Source organism: Colias philodice, chromosome 7, assembly GCF_061535455.1.
Source record: "Colias philodice isolate Cphi_HAF_F1 chromosome 7, ilColPhil1 Martin Lab GWU primary, whole genome shotgun sequence".
In the NCBI taxonomy this organism is placed as follows: Eukaryota; Metazoa; Arthropoda; class Insecta; order Lepidoptera; family Pieridae; genus Colias; species Colias philodice.
Genome location: NC_143092.1, coordinates 2,746,898 through 2,767,598, shown reverse-complemented (window position 1 = coordinate 2,767,598; position 20,701 = coordinate 2,746,898). Strand labels below are relative to the sequence as shown.

The 20,701-nt window shown below is 31.2% G+C and overlaps 1 protein-coding gene and 1 long non-coding RNA gene across 2 annotated transcripts in view; one reads left to right on the top strand and one right to left on the bottom strand.

The window, feature by feature from the left end:
• Positions 1-20,701, bottom strand: part of LOC149486940 (uncharacterized) — an 87,010-nt gene that overhangs the window by 47,427 nt on the left and 18,882 nt on the right. The gene's annotated exons all lie outside the window — the stretch shown is intronic.
• Positions 694-18,466, top strand: LOC149486941 (uncharacterized). Its single transcript, XM_089697002.1, has 10 exons — positions 694-805; positions 2,339-2,606; positions 6,517-6,727; positions 6,990-7,352; positions 8,115-8,300; positions 10,246-10,367; positions 11,409-11,570; positions 12,390-12,557; positions 13,135-13,392; positions 18,039-18,466. The coding sequence occupies exons 2-10, from the start codon at positions 2,400-2,402 to the stop codon at positions 18,069-18,071; spliced, it is 1,710 nt and encodes a 569-aa protein (XP_089553128.1). The 5' UTR covers positions 694-805; positions 2,339-2,399; the 3' UTR covers positions 18,072-18,466.

Sequence of the window (20,701 nt, the reverse complement as noted above, 5' to 3'; positions counted from 1 at the left end):
ACTGCATGAATGTTTAAACCAATATGACCGCAATACGTAATACCTAGTATGTTATATTATCTGCGGTAATACATTGCTATGTGGGCGTTTAGATTTTATAGGCGTGTGATTTACCCATTATATATTTTCCACACGCGGTTTCGCTCGCGATGTCTAAAACAAATAAAATACTAAAATGTGTCTCTTGAACAACTCTGTCTATTTAAAAAAACGCATCACAATCCGTTGCGTAGTTTTAAAGTTAAAAGTTAAAAATAATCTCAGGATACCTAGGGACAGACAGACAACGGGAAACAGTTTAGTAATTGTAGAGTCCTTCTATTATCTTTAAGGGGAGCTGATTTAAAAAATAGGTACCCTAAGATAATGAACTTTTAGTATTTGTAGGAGTCCTAAGGTTACCAAACTTACATTGCTGAAATTTACGGGTCACCAAAAAATTTCTAGGAATACAGTTTATTCGTTCACTGTAGTATAAGTATTAAATTATCTGTTGTTTCCTGTGAAATATTGCTCTCCGTCAATCATTGAGCATTATAGGTCAACGAACGAGGAAGCACTCGCTAAATTTTATTCAGTTGATCCATTTATTTTTGTAAACAAATTGCACTTGACTGTTGCACTAAAATACACTGCTTCGTATGCATTAATATGTGTTTATATTCAATGCTAGTAGCATTTAGCATCAGTATTCAGTATAATACCGGTATCGGGCGCGTTCACACGCGTGGTAAAAAACCTTGATCAAGTTTATAGCGCTTTTGTTATTGTTTATGTTTTGTTTTTATTACAGTTAGGTATAAAGGTATAGGATGCTCTATGGATTTTATAGGATAGTGCAATGTGAATTCTAGTATGAAACATTTTAAGCAAGTTTATATGTGTCTGTTTATGCGTTATAAGTTAATCGGAATCAAGTCGATTAATTTTTAATAGTCACGATTGACCGTTAAACTGTCTTGTAACTTGTTGTTGTTGTTGTTGTTGAAATTTTCCGGTGTATTGTCAATTTTTTGAGTACTTAAAGCAATGTCCACTAAAATAAATTTGTTCTTAGGTGTACTTTTACGTGAGTCAATTGAAATCGTCTAGAGAATTTTAAGATGAAGGAAGAGGAAGGCCTGTTTGAATATTATTTTATGAAAAGGTCCATGTTTGGACTATTTTTTTGCTGAAAATATGTTCATAATTAAAGCTTTTATAATGACAATAAAACAAGATAAACATTGACCAGCAAATATAAAGTGATAATCCTTGAAATCTAAAAATAGCTTTAATGTTATTTCGCAAGCTGTATTGTGATGAAGCTTAGTGTTTACATTATGTATCACTATTTGCGAATATCCAAGGCCACCTTTGTTAATATAGGACGTAAACAACAGCTTGTAATATTATTAAATAAGAAAAGCCGGTTAAGAGCGAGTCGGATCCACACACCTAGAGTCCAGTTGTACAGAATAAATAGGCAAATAGAGTACTTATAGATATTATAGTAGAAACTATTCTTACAGTAGATAATATAGACTATAGAGTATTCTTAATTTTAACAAAATTTCAATCTACAATTAACTATTGATATAGCTTAAAAACTGATGAAGTAACGGAAACTTAAAACCACCATGTCATAAACGTAATAACAATTTTAATTTTATGAGCCCGATTTACGTCATTTTCACGTTTTGTGCTATTAAATGAGATAAGCATATAAATATGTATTTCATATTATTCAGAAACCATATTGTGTATCCGCCTGTTTATACTCAAGTAACGTTTTTAAAGAAAATATGTTTATGGTAATTTTACTCGTAAAATAGGCATCGAACTTAAATTTTTTCCGGTTTTGTCTACGATAAAATCGTGGTAGGTAAATAGAAATTACGAACAGATAAACATTTTTATAAATATAAAAGTTTGATTGTGCAAAAATGATTATAATATTATAGATTAGCGTAGAATCTATGATAATAAATGAATAGGTATCGAAAGAAAAAAAGATTAACTGATTGTAATTGCGCTCTCTGAAACACCTTCGAAAACTGTAAAATACCTATAGTTTCTTTATATTTTTCAAAATTAAATCAACAAATAAGTAAAAAAAAAGAGGCGACGTCGGTAATTAACCAGATTATGAATGTATTTTTACAGCAGATAGGTATTCATCGCTCTTCAGCTGGACACATAGATAAATAATAATTACATAATGGCCTAGTCTTGAAGATTTACGATACTATGTTAGTGTATATTTTATGGTTATGGTTTTATGGTCTTATTTTGTTATTGATAGGAAAAACATAAGTGCCTCAGTAACACATTTATCAATTAATTTATCACCTTATAGTTTGTTTTGAGCAGATAATAGTCAGTAATAAACATATTCTCTTCAAATCACGACGTGCAATATGGAGAAGGTTCTACGCAGTGCACAAAGGACTTTAATTAAATACAATAAGAGTTCAAAATGCTCTGTCATGTGTGTGAGGCATAATAGTGTTTGGACTAATGATGGAGTAATTAGATCACCTTTTAAGGATATACAGGTTCCTAATTGTACCTTGTATGACTACGTGTGGCAGAATTTGGAAAGATGGCCCGAAAGGACACTGTCTGTAAGTATTTTTTAGTGTTCCAAAGAGTTAACATACATTTGTGCATGTGTCTACTCTCTCTTCTGTATACATATGTGTGTCTTTTTCTAATTGTAAGGGGGAAAATAAAGCGTTTTCATTCATTCATTCATTCATACAATTAAACACATTAAATTCTTATTCTTATTCGAACATGTTGGCCAGCCATGAGTTTCTCCATCGCTGATTCAATTTTAAACTATGTACATCAAAATAATATATATGACTGAATTTTATTAAGAAATGTACCTAATTATGAAATAAAGACGTTAGTAGATAGTTGAGCTGAACTTCGTACCGACGCATAAATTTTCCTTATAATCTTTTATATTTTGCTAGTTAAGTACCTATAACCACAATTATTTCCAAATACTTACAATTACAATACTTCCAAATAATTATTTACAAATAATCAATCGTCGTCGTCGTCGTAATCAAACGTCAATCTCATACATTCATAATCTATTCTATTCAACTTTACGCTATAGAAAGCCACTTGTCTAGGGGGGCAGACATACCGACTTCCCCAATTTTTATGTGAGCATGACTCTACTGACTACTAGTACAATTAAATTTAAATAAAAAATAATAATAGAGTTTTTTACCAGAAGAAACATAATATTATTATGATTCATAACATATAGACTGGGGTAGAAGCCTTTGAAAATAATGAAAAGATAAAAAAAATCGCAGTCGGATGAAACCCATTAGAAAAGGAGGGGAATATGATAAAAATGTAAGGAAAAATAAATTACGGTCAATCCGAGTTCGGGAAGCGGGAGGGGGGAGCTTTTAAGAGAAAAAAATGGTTTCTCTCGATTTCCGACAAAACTACAAGTCCTATAGAAAAAAGTTCAATGGCAAAGTTGTAGGTAATTAAAAGTTCTACAACTTTTTTATTCACAATTTTTTCACATAACCTAAAAATTTAGGTGAAAAATTCAAAAAACCAAGTTTTTGGTCTTTTATTTCTATCTACTTCAAAATTTATTTTTTTTCTACGAAATTTGGTGGAAACTTACTTTATTATGTCCCAAATACACTGTAATTTATTTGATTGAAAATATTTATTTTTTCGCCTTATTTTGAATTAATACCAAAAAAACAACCTAATTTTCAATCGAAAAGTCACCCGTCAAAATATCAGCTTTTTTCAAAAACTCGGGGTGCCTTTTATTCATTGAAATCTCTGCTTTCATATGGTGTAAAAAAAATAAACACCACTATAGTAAATGTTCTCAGGAAATGCATACAAACAGTGTGATAATGAGCTTTTACTAAATCAGGCACATTTCTTGAACTCTATATCTTCTCTTGTATCGGCTTTTCGGTAATATTTCAAAAGAAAAATAATTATCTGTTCTAAGTTTAATATTTTACAGCATATTCAAAAGCAAAATGATGTCGATAAAAACATTTCAGGTAGTTCGAGAAGTGTGCCTGATTTGGTAAAAGCAAATTTTCAGACTGTTTGTATGCATTTCCTGAGAACATTTACTATGGTGGTGTTTATTTTTTTTTACACCATATGAAAGTAGAGATTTCAATGAATAAAAGGCACCCCAAGTTTTTGAAAAAAGCTGATATTTTGACGGGTGACTTTTCGATTGAAAATTAGGTTGTTTTTTTGGTATTCATTCAAAATAAGGCGAAAAAATAAATATTTTCAATCAAATAAATTACAGTGTATTTGGGACATAATAAAGTAAGTTTCCACCAAATTTCGTAGAAAAAAAATAAATTTTGAAGTAGATAGAAATAAAAGACCAAAAACTTGGTTTTTTGAATTTTTCACCTAAATTTTTAGGTTATGTGAAAAAATTGTGAATAAAAAAGTTGTAGAACTTTTAATTACCTACAACTTTGCCATTGAACTTTTTTCTATAGGACTTGTAGTTTTGTCGGAAATCGAGAGAAACCATTTTTTTCTCTTAAAAGCTCCCCCCTCCCGCTTCCCGAACTCGGATTGACCGTAATTTATTTTTCCTTACATTTTTATCATATTCCCCTCCTTTTCTAATGGGTTTCATCCGACTGCGATTTTTTTTTGTTTCAAAAATTATCTACTCTAGTCTAATAGGCTTCCTTTGTTTTGGGCAAGTTTTTCCATTATGAATATTCTCAATGACCTTGTATATTCACGATCCAATTATGTTTTTGTAGTACAATTTTATTTAAATAATTATATGTATTGAATAAAAACCTACTGCGAGTAGGTACAATGCTATCTGTAAAAAAATAGACAACTAATATAAATTCGACGAACGACTACAGAATATGCAGAGGTAGGAGAACTCTACTTTTAAACTTATTAACTCTAAATTTTTACTCTACTCAGTTTTTCTTCAATTCTTTACAGAAACTTACGAATAGGTTAATCTAATTTATTAATAAGAAAAAATATTTATTAAATTACAGGCTAAAGCCGAGATAATTTTATTTGTAGTTTTTATACATGTAGATATAAAGTTGCTGTCCTTTATGTGAAATTGCAGTTGTTTAATTTAGTTGCAAGAAGTAAAATTAAATATACCAACATTAATTATTATTGTCCTACTTTCATCTTTTAGCCGTTACAGAACGCTGAAAGTTGCAACGTTGTTTTAACGACTATCTACTATAATATGTAGGTATTATGTTTAAAAAATAATTATTGCAGAATCTAGATAGCAATTCGGCAGCAAAGTAAAATTTAATTAAATGCCTAACTTAAAATGTCCACCGAAATTTATAAAATTACTATAAATGCTTAACTTACAAACACAACGTCCATCGAAATTTATAAAATTACCGTGTAAAATTACTTATGTTTTGAAATTCTGCTATTATGCGCCCTGTGGCAATTAGGACTCTACTAAGGGACTCTATTACTAAATTTATTTTTTAAACCGCAATATTGTCTAATTATTACCATTTAAAATGTCAATATTTATTTCATATCAGTTTGATACGTCAATGGTTAATGAGATACCGTAAAACAAAAACAAAAAGTCGTAATTAATGTCGAAGTTAATGAGTTTTTAATGAGAATCCAATATTTTGACATACATAAGAGTCACGTATGTTTTGAGGAAAACAATTCATCTTCTTTTCGACAAACTTCTATTTCTTTTTGCTACATATACATAGGTATATGAGGAATTATTAGCCATGAATTCCAACCAATAGCACTCAATTAGGAACCTATTATTTATTTATATTATTATATTTCTCCCCATAATTCACGGGAAAGACCCTGTCCTTTTGGAAAGCCTACGTGGAGATATAGGAGGAGGCCCTTCAGAGAATTTTAATATGTTGTAATTATTATTTTGGTTACTTCATTATGGTTATTATCTGCCAATGGAAAAGTAAAATTTATGATATTTGTGTAATAAGAAAGACAGATTAGATAAAGTAGACAATAATAAAAATATTTATGCTATCTAAAAAATATCATTAAAATGTGATATTTTATAAAGATCTCGCTTAGTCTTGGTTAGATTACGAAATAAAATTAACAGGTTTGCACGCAGTTCTAGCACTGCAAACTACTTATTTGTAAAGGGAATCTATGTATTGACACGGATTCCTGACCATACATCTACCATTATGGAAGACACAGATTATTTTAACTGTGTCGTATCCTCAGACCAAATCATATAATTTATTGACTGAATACTTGTTCTAGTAGACAGCAGAACTTCACAATTTGCATTATCATTAGCCTAGAAGACAATGCCTTTTGTTACAGAGCTGCCTTTTCCAACGATGATCATGAATATATAGCATGCAATAAATATAAGCATGAGCAATAAATTATAATGTAAAAGTGATACTGAAAAATAAGTAATTCAAACCGTAATTTATAAGGCCAGAGATACACCAATTTAATCTAAAATGCTAATTCCAGGTATGTGCCATCACAGGCCGAGGCTACACCTACGAACAAGCATTCAAACTGTCAAACGCCTTTGCTGCAAATCTAAGAAAAAAGTTGAATATCAGAGATGGAGATACCGTTGCGATTATGTTACCGAATGTACCTGATTACCCCCTTGTATCTCTGGGCATATTACAGGCTGGAGGTGTTATCACTACCATAAATCCGATTTATACCGCAAGTAAGTAGTGTCCTATGACGATAAAAATACAATTATTATAGCATTTTTTTTTATAAAAACGACACGTTATTTCCTTATTGCCTTAATTATAACTAGAAGTTACAATTTATTTCGCAAAATGTATAATACTGTACTCGTTCGTTCGTTATTTTAGACAATTACGTATCATACACACTGTGGTAAAGGTCATTAAGACTACATTTCAAAGGTCACTTTTAAAAATATTGCAAATAGAAGGTGTTAAAAAATAAATCCTTTCCAGATGAAGTGCACCGTTTGCTCCAAATGTCCGAAGCTAAAGCTATAGTAACATTACCAGAATTAGTAGGAGTAATAAAAAATGCATTTGCCCTGGCCAAAATAGAAATACCACTTATTGTTGTTAAGACAAATGGAGAATCCATTCCAGAAGGTACCATAGCATTTAATGACCTCAGTGAAGATGTTCATGTAGATACATCTTGTTTGAAAGAAGTTCGAAGGTCACCTAATGATATTTGCTTTCTGCCATATTCAAGTGGTACAACTGGTCTACCGAAAGGCGTAGAATTGACCAGTAAGAATATAACAGCAAATTGCGAACAAATTAACGAGCCGAAAATTCAATTATACAACGAAACTACAGGTAAGATTTAATCTATAATATCTAAATAGAATTGTGTAACCGTAATTATTAAAAATATTTGGCAAGTTGTCGAATTACATATTTTTTTCGTGAAAGGAAATTACATGTAATGTACATATTTCAAAATAGAGGATATAATCTAACTCCAAAATTACTTTCGAATTTAATTAGGCTTCATATATATTGACTATTAAGTAAGCCAATTAAGATAACCTTAGGCATTTTAATTAAAATACGACCGTGTAAAAATGTTCTTGATGTGTACCTAATTAATAAGTAGTTTTGCACAAAACTAATAATGATAGAATTCAAATATTCGGATATAAACAACATTATCTAGTTATGCTGGAATGATATCGCAGATTACGTAATTTTGAGGTGGACCTCGTCCACGCTATTGTTAATTCACCTTTTACTATCTATTGGCTGTTTAGAATCTTACTGGTACATAAGACAATAATTCGTTTTTGTATCATTTCCTTAAAATGTAAAAAATACAAAGATCCACTTTTGGATTTTTTATATTTTTATATAACGATTTCATGGATTGTCAGAAGTTTTTATTCAGTCTTTCGCATTATCTATACCCATTAAATGCACAATATCTCAATAAATTGTTTAAATTCTGTTAAATAATGTAGAATTTTCAGACTAATAGACACCTTGGGTATTTAAATTACTTTTATTCTCTATAATAATTACTGACGGCTCTGTATGTTCCGGTTCATCGTTAAGTATTAATGTTATAAAATAACTTTTCAGCTACCCACCAAGATTCAGTAATGTCAGTGCTGCCATTCTTCCACATTTACGCAGCCACAGTGTTGATGTTTCACAAAATGTCGCATGGTATCAAATTGGTGACGATGCCCAAAATGAACCCAGACCATTTTGTGAACGCCTTGGAGAAATATAAAACTAATTTGGTGTTTGTTGCACCACCTCTAGGTAAGTAATACATTGTATGAATTGAGAGTCGAATTGATAAAGGTTTGAGAAGTAGATATTATAAAATACTAGAAATTAGTTAAGCAGCGTTTAAGGCCGTGTACGCGGTCCGTGCGCTGTTTGGCTCAAATATGTGATTTTTCAAACCAGATTGTCCATCAACCACTTATCTTACAAACATATGAATTACTAATAATTTTAGGAAATTTTATTGTCTATGTAGTTAGTTAAGAGTTTTTTTCAATTAATACAGTATTTCTGAATACCATCAAGATAACTGAGCCGATGATTACTTGATTTCACTTTTAGTGTCAATTTCGAAGCCAAAAATATCTGAAATTGCTGACAGATCTAACACACAATTATTTTTAACTAACTGCAAAAATCCTTATTAAAATAGTTAGTTAAAAGATTTTTTTATTTTGGACTCCTAACTTACGAAATTAAAATCCGAACAATGTGATTTTTTTTAGAAATTATAGTCGACAAAATGATTATTTTCACCAAGATATTTGACTTTATTGAATATAATTTATACATATTGCAATAAAAGAATGTCTTACTTATAAGATAAAATTTAAAAAATCAACTAAGGTACCTCTATTATTTTTCTACAAATTTTTTTAAAGTACTATAAAACACTGCGCGCGACCCGATTAAAATCAGTCGGCAGCGAGCCTTTCCAGAGAGAGGACATGTTGCTCGGCGCTCTCCTGTGGACCTATGCTGTTCATAGTAAAAGGATAGCGCAAGCCGCGATCTATCGTAATAGATCGCGGAGTTTTTGACTTGCGTTAAATAGAATATGCGCTCTTAAGTATGGTTTGACACGTTCTTAACGTGTCGTTTTAACTTTAATTAAATGTTAACTAACACAGAAATAATTTAACTTTTCAATTAATTTAATTTTTTGCTTAACAAATGTTTACTATGAATACGGCTTCAGGAATATGCAATGTTTGTAGATATATTCAGGTAACAATAGCTATACTTAGTTCTAATGCATTGACATAACGGTAATTGTTGTGTTCTATCGAAGAATCCTACGTATTTTTCGGTGTTATAACTTGCTCGAAATAAGTATTATATATTAGATTTATCTGATAAGTATATTCTGGTATAGGTATATGAGTTTTTGCCTAGCTATGGATGTTTTTCATCCCAGTACTGAAAACACTATTAGATTCTGCACGAAGCATAGCATATGAGAATTTTAGCAGTTTGATTAGATTCTTTTTGCATAATCAATAAAACATTAAAAAATATATAAATAATAAAGTATTATTGGCAGAGTTAATCATGTTTTAACACAGTATTATTTAATATGCATGAAGCATTCTTATTTTATCTGTCTGCTATTTTTTGCAACAGACATTTGCACACAATGATGTGCGTGTTTTATTCACATAGAACTTCTAATAAGATTATATTATTATGCTAAAAAATGTTCTCGATTAACAGGTAATGCAATTTGTATTGATTTTGAATAATTAAGTATGTAATTATTATTTTTTTAATGTGAGATGAGATTCTCCCCCGTGTATAAATAGAATCTAACCATTTTTCAACTTATATGATGTTCAAAATTTAGTTTTATAGCATTCGTTATAAATGATAAAATTTAAAATAATAGTAAAAATTCGATCACGACATCATTAGGCGAGAGACGCGAATTCGAATCTCGCCTCATGATCGATTTTTTCTATTCTTTGAAACTCAAATGTTTAATTATTATTTACTAGCTGTGGCTCCGCTCCTGTTGGTCTTAGCGTGATGATAGTGATTAGTGAGCTTATAGCCTTCCACAATAAATGGGCTATCTAACACCGAAAGAATTTTTTAAATTTGACCAGTATTTCTTGAGATAAGCGCGTTCAAACAAACAAACAAACTCTTCAGCTTTATAATATTAGTATAGATTTATCGTATTGGACAAAATTTTCAGTACTCCTGATGGCATCTCACCCTGCAGCTTCACCAAAAACATATCGTCACTTACAAATGGTGATAAACGGCGCGGCTCCAATGGCGCCGTCTGATGCTGAACGGTTCTTGAGTAAAGTTCAGGTAAATATAGTTATTGGAATATTAACTTTATTCAGAAGGTAATAGAGTAGAAATTACATAAGTATATAAGATCGTACACAACTTTAAAGTTAAGGTAGCTACTATTATGTATTCTGTGGTTAAGGTATATGATTTTAAACAATTCATGAAATAAAATTAATGGGAAAGGCATAGAATAGAAATTGAAAATATAGTTGCTATAAAACCACTAGCTATTTCTACGAATAGTATATGTATAATATTATGTTGTACGTACTATAACGCAATAGTCATAGAACGAAAACTTCTTAAAATTACAGCTCGTTTTCTGGTTCTTTCATCATCTCAGTCATTTGACAAAATATACCTAAACTGGACATGTTCTTAAAAGTGTAATCCCGATATATTTTTTTCCCGTTTCAGATATTTTAAGTAAATAATTGTAAGGTTTGTTCGAAGTCTATTTCTATCTGATACTAACATGAAAATGAACCATGTCAACAATTACATTATTGACGAACGAAGCTATATGCGCTATGACTCAGGTATCTCTCAATGAGCGTAATTTGATTCTTTAAAATGCAATTGTGTGAATAAATTAGATGATATCGGAAAATTACTCCCTACTGTTTTATCTAATAGGAAAATATGTTTAATATTCATGGTAATACAATGAAGCACACGTTTCTCAACTAAATGTTAAGTACTATCTAAGGTACCGACTAACGAACGATAAAATGTGATTTGAAAATTATTTCTTTCACTTGTACAAGGGTTTAAAATTGCTATATTTTTTGTCCAAATAGCCGACAAGAATAGTTGTAGTTGCGTGCAAAATAAACGCAAACTTAAAACAAAAAAAGAGCGTGTGTACAGTGTACCAAACACACGTGTCAATAGTGGAACTTCTCTGGAAAAATTAAAAGATACCAAAATCGTCGCCTTACTCCATGACGTGACGGTATTGCTATGGCGCGACCTTTAAATTTTACTCTCAACGTGCCTGTTTCACTTCATAACTGTAATTTTTAGCTATATTAATTCAAGATTTAATAATTCCAGCGTAAAATCCGATTCAACCAAGGCTATGGTTTAACAGAAACGTCTCCTGTAGTGTGTGTAGCGCCTATAGACTCGGAGGACTATAGCGCTGTTGGTCCTCCCGTGCCTAGTACTGAAGTAAAGATTGTTGGGAGTGATGGGAAGCCTTTGGGACCTGGTCAGGTAAATATTAAATCTGGTAATGGATAGATTTATATTGAATGCGGAGTAAAGCGCGTCACACACGGTGAAGATACTATAATATTTTATTTTAATATTCTCTACTATAAAATATTACAGTATCTTAAGGTATCCGGTATCAGCGTTCTGACCATCATTTTCATTTTTGTCATTGCGTACTAAGACCCCTGTAGAACCGCCATCCTGTTACAAATGACCCGAAACACTGACACAAAATTTCGAACGTAGGAACGAAGGAATACAATGGCTTAAAATTTCTAACATGGGTTACAATTATTCTAATAGATAGGTTGATAATTTATAAGGGTCCTCTGTTATAAGAAACTATTAATGACGTTAATATTTGTTGTAAATAGTATCACAATTCGTAATTTTTTTCGTGTGTGTGTAACTTACCTTTTCGAAGTCATCGCCATTGTATCTGTTCTTCCCAAGTTCAATAACTATGTATTCCCAAACATTACGTAATGATGTTGATATCTAAAAACAATGTTGTTTTTAATATTGCAAATTGCTGACCTTGTAACTACCACTTGTATTAATTATGCAACCGAACAATTGAAATATACCTACTTCATTAGACTTAATCTATGAAAATTGCTATAGGTAATCAATGAACAAAAAAAAAATGTTATTAAAAGTATTATTTTTGCGTCAGTGTAAAAATTGCTATAATCCAGGAACCTTGACTTTACTTCTGCAATAGAATCAGATTATAGACGATTTCATCTCATTGTAAAATTTGCTATCAAAACAAAAGATCTTAGAACTAAAATATAACCAAAACTAAATACATTTCAGACTGGTGAACTTCTAGTAAGAGGTCCTCAAGTAATGAAAGGATATAGGAATAATCCTAAAGCCAATGCAGAAGCGTTTTCTGACGGTTGGTTCCTAACTGGAGATATGGCGGTCGCTGATGAAAATGGAGTTGTTAAAATTGTTGATCGGATTAAGGAACTTATAAAGGTAAGAATATTAAATTATTAGAGGCAGTTTTGTAAAATTGGAAAGGTTAAGGATTTAGTTAAAGTAGAGATAGCAAATAAAGTTATTTCATTTCATTTCAATGGTCGAAAGTACAGATAGCATTTTAAAATATTAACCTATAGAACTATGGAAATCACTTATAGAATAAAATATAGCATTAAATATGAATGTGCCAAGTATTATTATCACGTATTATTCGATAATTACTGCACGTTATAATGAAACTTTCTAATTACTTCCTTAAATAATATTTGTAGTAGAACAGTTTGGATAGAACAACAATATTTCCACAGATAGCATTGTTAACGATTTTGAAGTCAATAAAAATGAAATTTAAAGTGTACAATACATCATTTAGATAATATTGTAACTAATACTATTGAGGTATCATAGACATTTTGACAGGTTTTAAACGCGATTTATTTATTATATCATTAACCTGAAGTTCCGAACACAGCGAGCATGGTCCCAAAGAGACTATATTCACGGTAATAGGTTTAAAATCGCGTTTAAAATCCGCTTAAAAGACTATAATTTCTATATTAATATTTCCCAGGTAAAAGGCTTCCAAGTACCACCAGCGGAACTAGAAGCACTTTTAAGAGATCATCCATCTGTCAAAGACGCCGCAGTAATCGGAGTTCCACATCTAACTAAAGGCGAGACTCCCAAAGCATTTGTAGTTATTAAAGAAAACGCTAAAAATGATGTTAGAGATATTTGTAATTTTGTTAACGAAAAAGTCGCGGCATTTAAACATATAGATGATGTTGTTTTTGTTGATAGTATTCCGAAATCTGCTGCGGGAAAGATAGTTAAACTTTGCGGGAGCGATTTGACTTTTTTTAAAAAAATAAAATAAAATTAAAATTAAACTTATTTAATTATTAACTATAACAAGTGGACGATTTGGAGTCACAAATGTTAATGCCAGAATTACATGCAATGATACAATCGTTACCTTATTGCGAAATAAATGTTTTTCAATAACTGCAACGCTTATGCTAAATTGCAAGAACTCTCCGGTGGTCTTGCTGAGGCCAGCGGAAGGCTATTGCTCAACCTAATACAGAGGGTTGCGGTGGATGCGTAACTCCTCCCTCCTTAAGTGCGAAATTATCGGTTTGTTCATTTTTAATAACTATCCGATGATTTCGCAGACATGTTACATTTAATATCTTATAACGAAGTAAGTAAAGTAAAAATAGAATTACAAGTACAAAGATTAAAAATAGAGACGTATAGCCTAAAGTAGCACTGAATCTAAAATTTCTTTCACTGTTAACCATTTCACTATCACTGAACACTGATTGCTTTAATATCGTTGACATATATTTAACTTCGTCCAAGTTGATGCCTCGCATATTGAGTACACGTGTACTGGATAATATTGGAGTTCTATTCACAGGTAATTGCGGCAAAACTATAATTTTTGTTGGTTCCACAGGATCATTCTCAGTGATTACTTGGTGAGGGCGAATCGTTATATTCTGGATCTCGATGCTACATGGTTCGTCGATGGTCATTATGTATGTGCCCACGACGGGATATTTGCTGACATCACCATTGCAAATTTGAGTCAGAGTATTTCTGTATTTTGAGAAAAGTATCCAACTTATAGGTGTGATTCTTTGAATTCTTACATTCTCTATATTGATTAGCTGTTGTTCGCAGTGCATTGGGTTTCCTTCAAATTTAAGCAGTTGTTCTATGCAAGTAGTTTCAGGATATGGCGTTTGATTTTGTTCATCGCATAGAAATTGTTCTCCAGCAGCGAGCGATCGGCACGGTTTTACGACCGGTAAGTATTTCATCCCCTTTGCCAACAGGTAAGGATATTTAGGAAAAATGGAAACGGTATTGCTATCGGATTCACGGTACATAGGTATAGAGTATAATTTGTAATAGTTATAAGTATAATTATCTGTAATTGGAACCTCCATTATGAACGTAATCTGGTTTTGTTTAATATACGATTTAACATTAATAGTTTCTTCTAGTTTTACTAAATTTGCCTCACTCGCTTTAAACACTAAATTTTCAGTTTGAGATATAAGAATTAAATGTTGCAACAGCTCAGTAGAATTAATAATACTTTGATGTAATATGGATACTTTACTAAATGCTAGAGCAGTCCCTATTTCTCCTAATTTTATAAAAATAGAACGAAAATTACTAACAAATAAATTTAAAAGGCTTACAACATAAGTAGTATAAACCCAATGATTATCCTTAGATGCTAATTCCTTAATCATAGATTCTACAATTTTTAAACGCTTATCTAATATATTAGAATTTTGATTTAAGACTTCAGTAGAATTGATAAAAATATCGAGCATTTTAGATATTAAAGTAATTTTATTTCTAATGATAGTTTGATCGTTTTCAAGTTTAGCTGTAAGTTTATTGTATCTCATTGCGTCACTATAGTCTAAATTTCCGGTTATGTTTAAGAGGTTGTAGTTGAAGGGGCAGCGCGGACTTCGTCACTATCAGCCAACACCACAACGCGGCAGGCGTTTTACATTTTTGATAGGGACCATAGTCTTCCTTTTACCAATCTCTATCGGTATAACGTTCCTTGAACCTTGACCTATAACCTTAGCTTTATGGAATCGTGGCTTATCCTTGCTTTTTCGCTTATTAACGTCTTTCGCAAATATAATTTTTCCTAAAGGGAGACTGATTTGATCTTCACCACCTCTCCTATCCTTTACTTTTTGCTTTTCACGTGAAAGGTCGTGAACTTGCATTTCGTTCTTAAACCACGTATATACTAAAATTTGATTTGGTTTCGTATCTATTGCTTCATGTAATATAGGTATACCGGACGATTCTACTATATTAGCTGAATGAACTGTATCCGATTTTGACGTTACAGATGTCCGAGGTGACCTGACTGGGTAGTCACATGTTCTAGGAGAACTTAGCGCCGATAAAGTTTCAGAGTCGGGAATAGATATCGTTTCACTAGAATCGCGTTCTGATATAGTAATTGTACTAGAGTCGTTACGCGCTCTTGGCCTATTGTCTTTATCGCCTATATTAACAACCATGGATTCGTTTTCATTATCGGAATGCGTAGCGTTAACTCTAATTCTAGATAAAGCGTCCGCGTTAAAATTTTGCTTCCCAGTATCAACCATAAATTTGGAATTAGTTTCAGGAATATAATTGTGTGGAAATTTCAGATTTGGATCGCAATTTGATTCTATGATTTTTTCCTTGTAGAGGCTTTCGTTTGAAAATTTTCTTCATCAGACGGAAGCACATTAACGTCTTGATTATCGTCAGTGGGTGTATAAATCTCATTCGCGACGTATTCGTAATTCGTATCGTAAGGATTACAGCCATAATAATTCGTATAGTCGTAAGGATTATAGCCATAGTAATAATTATCATATAGTGAATTGTCATTATGTAAGTCGGTTTCATTCACTCTGAAACCTGGCTGAGTTATATTTTGTGGTCGAGGGGGTGCCGTCCTCATGGAAACGTCAGTAGACTCAAAGCGGTTATTTTGAGGAGGTCTTTGACCGAAATTCTGTGGCGTCATACCAAAAGTTTCAGGAGGCCTATAACCAAATTGTGGGTTTTGATTAAATGTTGGCCTATAACCAAATTGTGGATTTTGATTTAATGTTGGTCTATAACCAAATTGTGGATTTTGATTGAATGAAGGCCTATACCCGAACTGTGGGTTTTTATTAAACGGTGGCTTATAACCAAATTGTGGATTTTTATTAAACGGTTGTTGGGGTGTGAATTTAAAACCAAATTTTTGAGGTACATTTGGTGTCCCAAAATTAAATCTTTGTTGACGATTTTGTAAAAATTGGGGCACCGTTGTATTATTATGGGTACGATTGCGCGACTGATATTGTTCGTGAAAATTAACTTCTTCTAACACAATTTCTAGAGCCTGTTCTAATGTATTAGGCGATTTTAGTCTAACAATTCGCACCATGCTTTCGGGCAAATTATACAAGAAAACGTTCAGGGCTGTATGATTATAAATCGCAATTTTCGCGCGTTTAATTTCCGTATCTACCGATAAATTAACCTTCGATATTAGTAACGATCTAATATTCTGTATCCTATTACAAAATTCAAGTTAACTTTCCCCGGATTTTATTTTACAGGACTCGAGAGAGATTTTTATGCAATCCTCAGTTCGCGGATCGCCAAAATGTTGTTCCAGTAATTCTTTTAGCGCGGGCCAAGTATTAATATCTTCGCGCTCGGATAATAACGCGGCGGCATCGCCTATTAATCTACTAGTTATAGCATGTAAAACGTAAATATTCTGCTCTTCATGTCCTCTAAATTTATTAATTATATATTCACATTTTCGAAAGAATAGATTCAAAATTCTTTTGTCTCCACCAAAAAGAGGAATAAGCTTTAACATATCACTCGGAATTGTTATTACGTTTACGCTTTCCATGTTAAATAAGTACAGAGTAATTAAAGTTCTGAAGTCTTTAACCAATTACAATAATTTCGAATTATAAAAATCACACACACACAGAAATCAATTTAAAACACAATATAATAAAAATTCTTAAAATATAGCACAATAAAAAAATATATGTTATCAATTACTATAAAAATTAAAACTTGAAGTAAGGTATAAAATCACATATAAAATATAAAAATTATTAATTGAATTACGATCGATTTTGAGATCAATTAAATCAATTAATATTAATATTTCTTTATTCAAAAATCATTTAATTTTATAATTTAAAACTTTTAATTAAGTTACACTCTATAGTTAATTAGTCTGTGCAGAGTTTTATGCAAGACAATTCTTAGAATTTAATACGATATTTCTTATGTATAAGTTATAACTAATTACTGATTTAATAGAATTTCATATTAAAACCAGATCCGTTATAATGCGAGACGTTCAATCCCAAAATAACAGTTAAAAATAGTTAAAAGTCAAAATTACACTCTCGTGAAAAGGATATGGGAATATATCAGAAAGGATGGCAAAAAGTTTTACTCACCAACCGATCGTCGATCCCATTATTCCTCGTCGTGGTCGTTTAACAAATTTATTTTTCGGTTCTTTTAGGATAGCACGGCCTTTATAGCAATGTTCTAGGGCTAATTTTGAAGACCTCTAGACATGCAGACCTTATATGGCTATCCTACCGGCTGCGCCAGTTAAACTTTGCGGGAGCGATTTGACTTTTTTTAAAAAAATAAAATAAAATTAAAATTAAACTTATTTAATTATTAACTATAACAAGTGGACGATTTGGAGTCACAAATGTTAATGCCAGAATTACATGCAATGATACAATCGTTACCTTATTGCGAAATAAATGTTTTTCAATAACTGCAACGCTTATGCTAAATTGCAAGAACTCTCCGGTGGTCTTGCTGAGGCCAGCGGAAGGCTATTGCTCAACCTAATACAGAGGGTTGCGGTGGATGCGTAACTAGATACTTAAAAAGGATTTGAAGGCTAAGTATTGTTAGGTTTAAATTTGTGGGTTATGTTTGATTTCTTGGTATGAATTTGGAAAAGGGTCGTTATAAGTACCTATAGGCTATAATATATTTTGTTAATAATAGACAACCACTTATAATAGACCCACTTTGGGGTTTACGGGCAATAGGAGTAAGTAAGTAAGAATAGACAAACTGTAAACAGGATGCTCAGAGAATTTAAGTGATCAAGTGCGTATTGGAAATTGTTATATGTTGAATTTTAATTATTTGTTTTACAGCATTTAATTTGCTTAAAAATATTTGAGACCTAAGGCCAATTAATTGACTTTGGAATTTTACCGACTTTTTTTTCTTTAAAAGTTAATTCAAATAATTTTCTAAAATGTTGTAAACTATAGGTATTTGTTTACTTAGACATCATGCTCGAAACCCCCGATATTTTGATGGAATTCAGAGGACATTATTTCTATGCCATGGAAATAGGTTTTGTAAAGACCATAGATAAAAAATGATGGCTGCATTCTGGTTAATCCATGGTGATATAAAATACACTCATAATATGATTATGAGTCATAATATGGAAACCTTATATTTCAGATAAGTATCTATTTGTAAATAAGAATGATAAAATAATGTTTTATTAAAGTTGACTTACAACGTTGAGCGACAATTTTTATGTCAAAGAAGTCTTATAAACATTTCAAATTCACGTTTGTGAAATTAAGATTTCAAATCTAATTCAATTGTAAAAAACGAAATAAACATATTCAAAATGTTCTATTAATCTGTAGATAAACTTGTTATAACCTGTAAAATGTACATATGTAATCTATATATATGTACGTATATATAAATGAAACCCGTTTCGCGTTGTCACGGCATCACGTGTGAACGGCTGAACCGATTTCGATAATTCTTTTTTTATTATATTCCTTGAAGTACGAGGATGGTTCTTATGTAGAGAAAACGTAAATATGTACCACGGGCGAAGCCGGGGCGGACCGCTAATGAAATATAAATGTGTATAACATACCACAAATTGTATTAAAAATTTAAATATATGCTTACGCTTCATAATAATATTGTTGTGTGAACTAGAAGATGTAAAAAATCCGAGTAATTGTAAAAAGTGGCTACTAATTTTAAGTGCATTTATGTCACAAATATTAATTTGGATATGTATATGATTTATTTTTATAATATAAGTAAACAGAAATGTATATGTAAGTATAAGAAAATTATTAAGAGAAGGCTGTTTTTGTATCTTATATTTTTATATGTAAAAATAATACATACTATGAAGTTTATAATAAAATAATAACACATATTTTGGCGTTTTATTGTCTCTTTCGTTTGATATAGTGATCACATTATTATTATGAACACAAAACATATGACCAGCAAGGTTATTCATAATCATTTGCATATACCTATTAGTATTAAGTTTGATCAATTACATAGATACATATAGTAGACGTTTAAAATGATGACAAATACAACAAGTACACATCAGTACATAATAACATCTTGGTAGCAAGTTAAAACGTAATCTATACTAATATTATAAAGAGGAAAGGTTTGTATGTATGTATGTATGTATGTATGTATGGTTTTCACGCATAAACTACTGGACCGATTTTGATGAAATTTAGCACAGATAATCTTTAGACCCTGAGAAAGAACATAGGCTACCTTTTATTGCGAAATATGTACCACGGGCGAAGCCGGGGCGGACCGCTAGTATGTAGATAAACGTAATAAAATATTAACATATAATTAACAAGTATGTACCTATTTCATAAACTCTCTAATGCTAGATAAGGTAATTTTAATGATAATATCTATGCGATAATACTGATAGTGAGCTATTTGAAAAAAAAATTAAGAACAATACAAAGTTATTGTATTACTAATTATCTAAAATTTTTTGTAATCACTAGAATCGATTCTTAGTTCTCAATCTACGAAAGCTATAGGCTATATTATAATATCATAACGCTAAGATACCTACAGCTTAAATCACTACATACAAAGAGAACTCTTCTCCTCAAAGTATAAAACAAAGTCGCTTTCTCTGTCCCAATGTATGCTTAAATCTTTAAAACTACGCAACGGATTTTGATGCTTTTTAAAAGATAGAGTGATTCTCGAGCAAGGTTTATACATATATAATTTATTAGTTTTTAGACAAAGCGGGCGAAGCCGCTGGCTGAAAGCTAGTAGACAGTAGTATTTAAAGAAAAGATTATAAGGGGTCAAGGGTACACGTGCTATTGAATTGTCAAATATTTTGAGGTCAATGATCTTAATGAAAAACACTAGGTCATTAACTGGCACAAATGGTATCGCAATCTGTTTGTTCATAACACATTATTTTCTTCTAACGGTGTAAACATATTATGGAAATACTCGGGGACAAATTTTTAATTTAGTGGAACTTTAATGAGGATTAAAAATTAAGTATAAGTCGATAAGTTTTCTTTTTTCAAGAATTGAATTTAGCACGTCCTACCTTTAATTTTAATTCGACATTTCGTTAATAGCCGTGACTATAGAATAAAATCCATATACTTACATATCTTTAGTATTTAATAATTATTTTACACATTCACTCACAAAATAATTTTAACTTAGGGAGCGTCCATAAATTATGTGAG

What these genes read in the sequence shown, in the direction of transcription:
- LOC149486941 (XM_089697002.1), top strand. Translation starts at nt 2,400, where the DNA reads ATGGAGAAGGTTCTACGCAGTGCACAAAGGACTTTAATTAAATACAAT. An exon ending in GGATTAAGGAACTTATAAAG is followed by an intron (nt 12,558 to 13,134) that starts GTAAGAATATTA and finishes AATATTTCCCAG; the next exon opens with GTAAAAGGCTTCCAAGTACC. An exon ending in AATCTGCTGCGGGAAAGATA is followed by an intron (nt 13,393 to 18,038) that starts GTTAAACTTTGC and finishes CGTAACTAGATA; the next exon opens with CTTAAAAAGGATTTGAAGGC.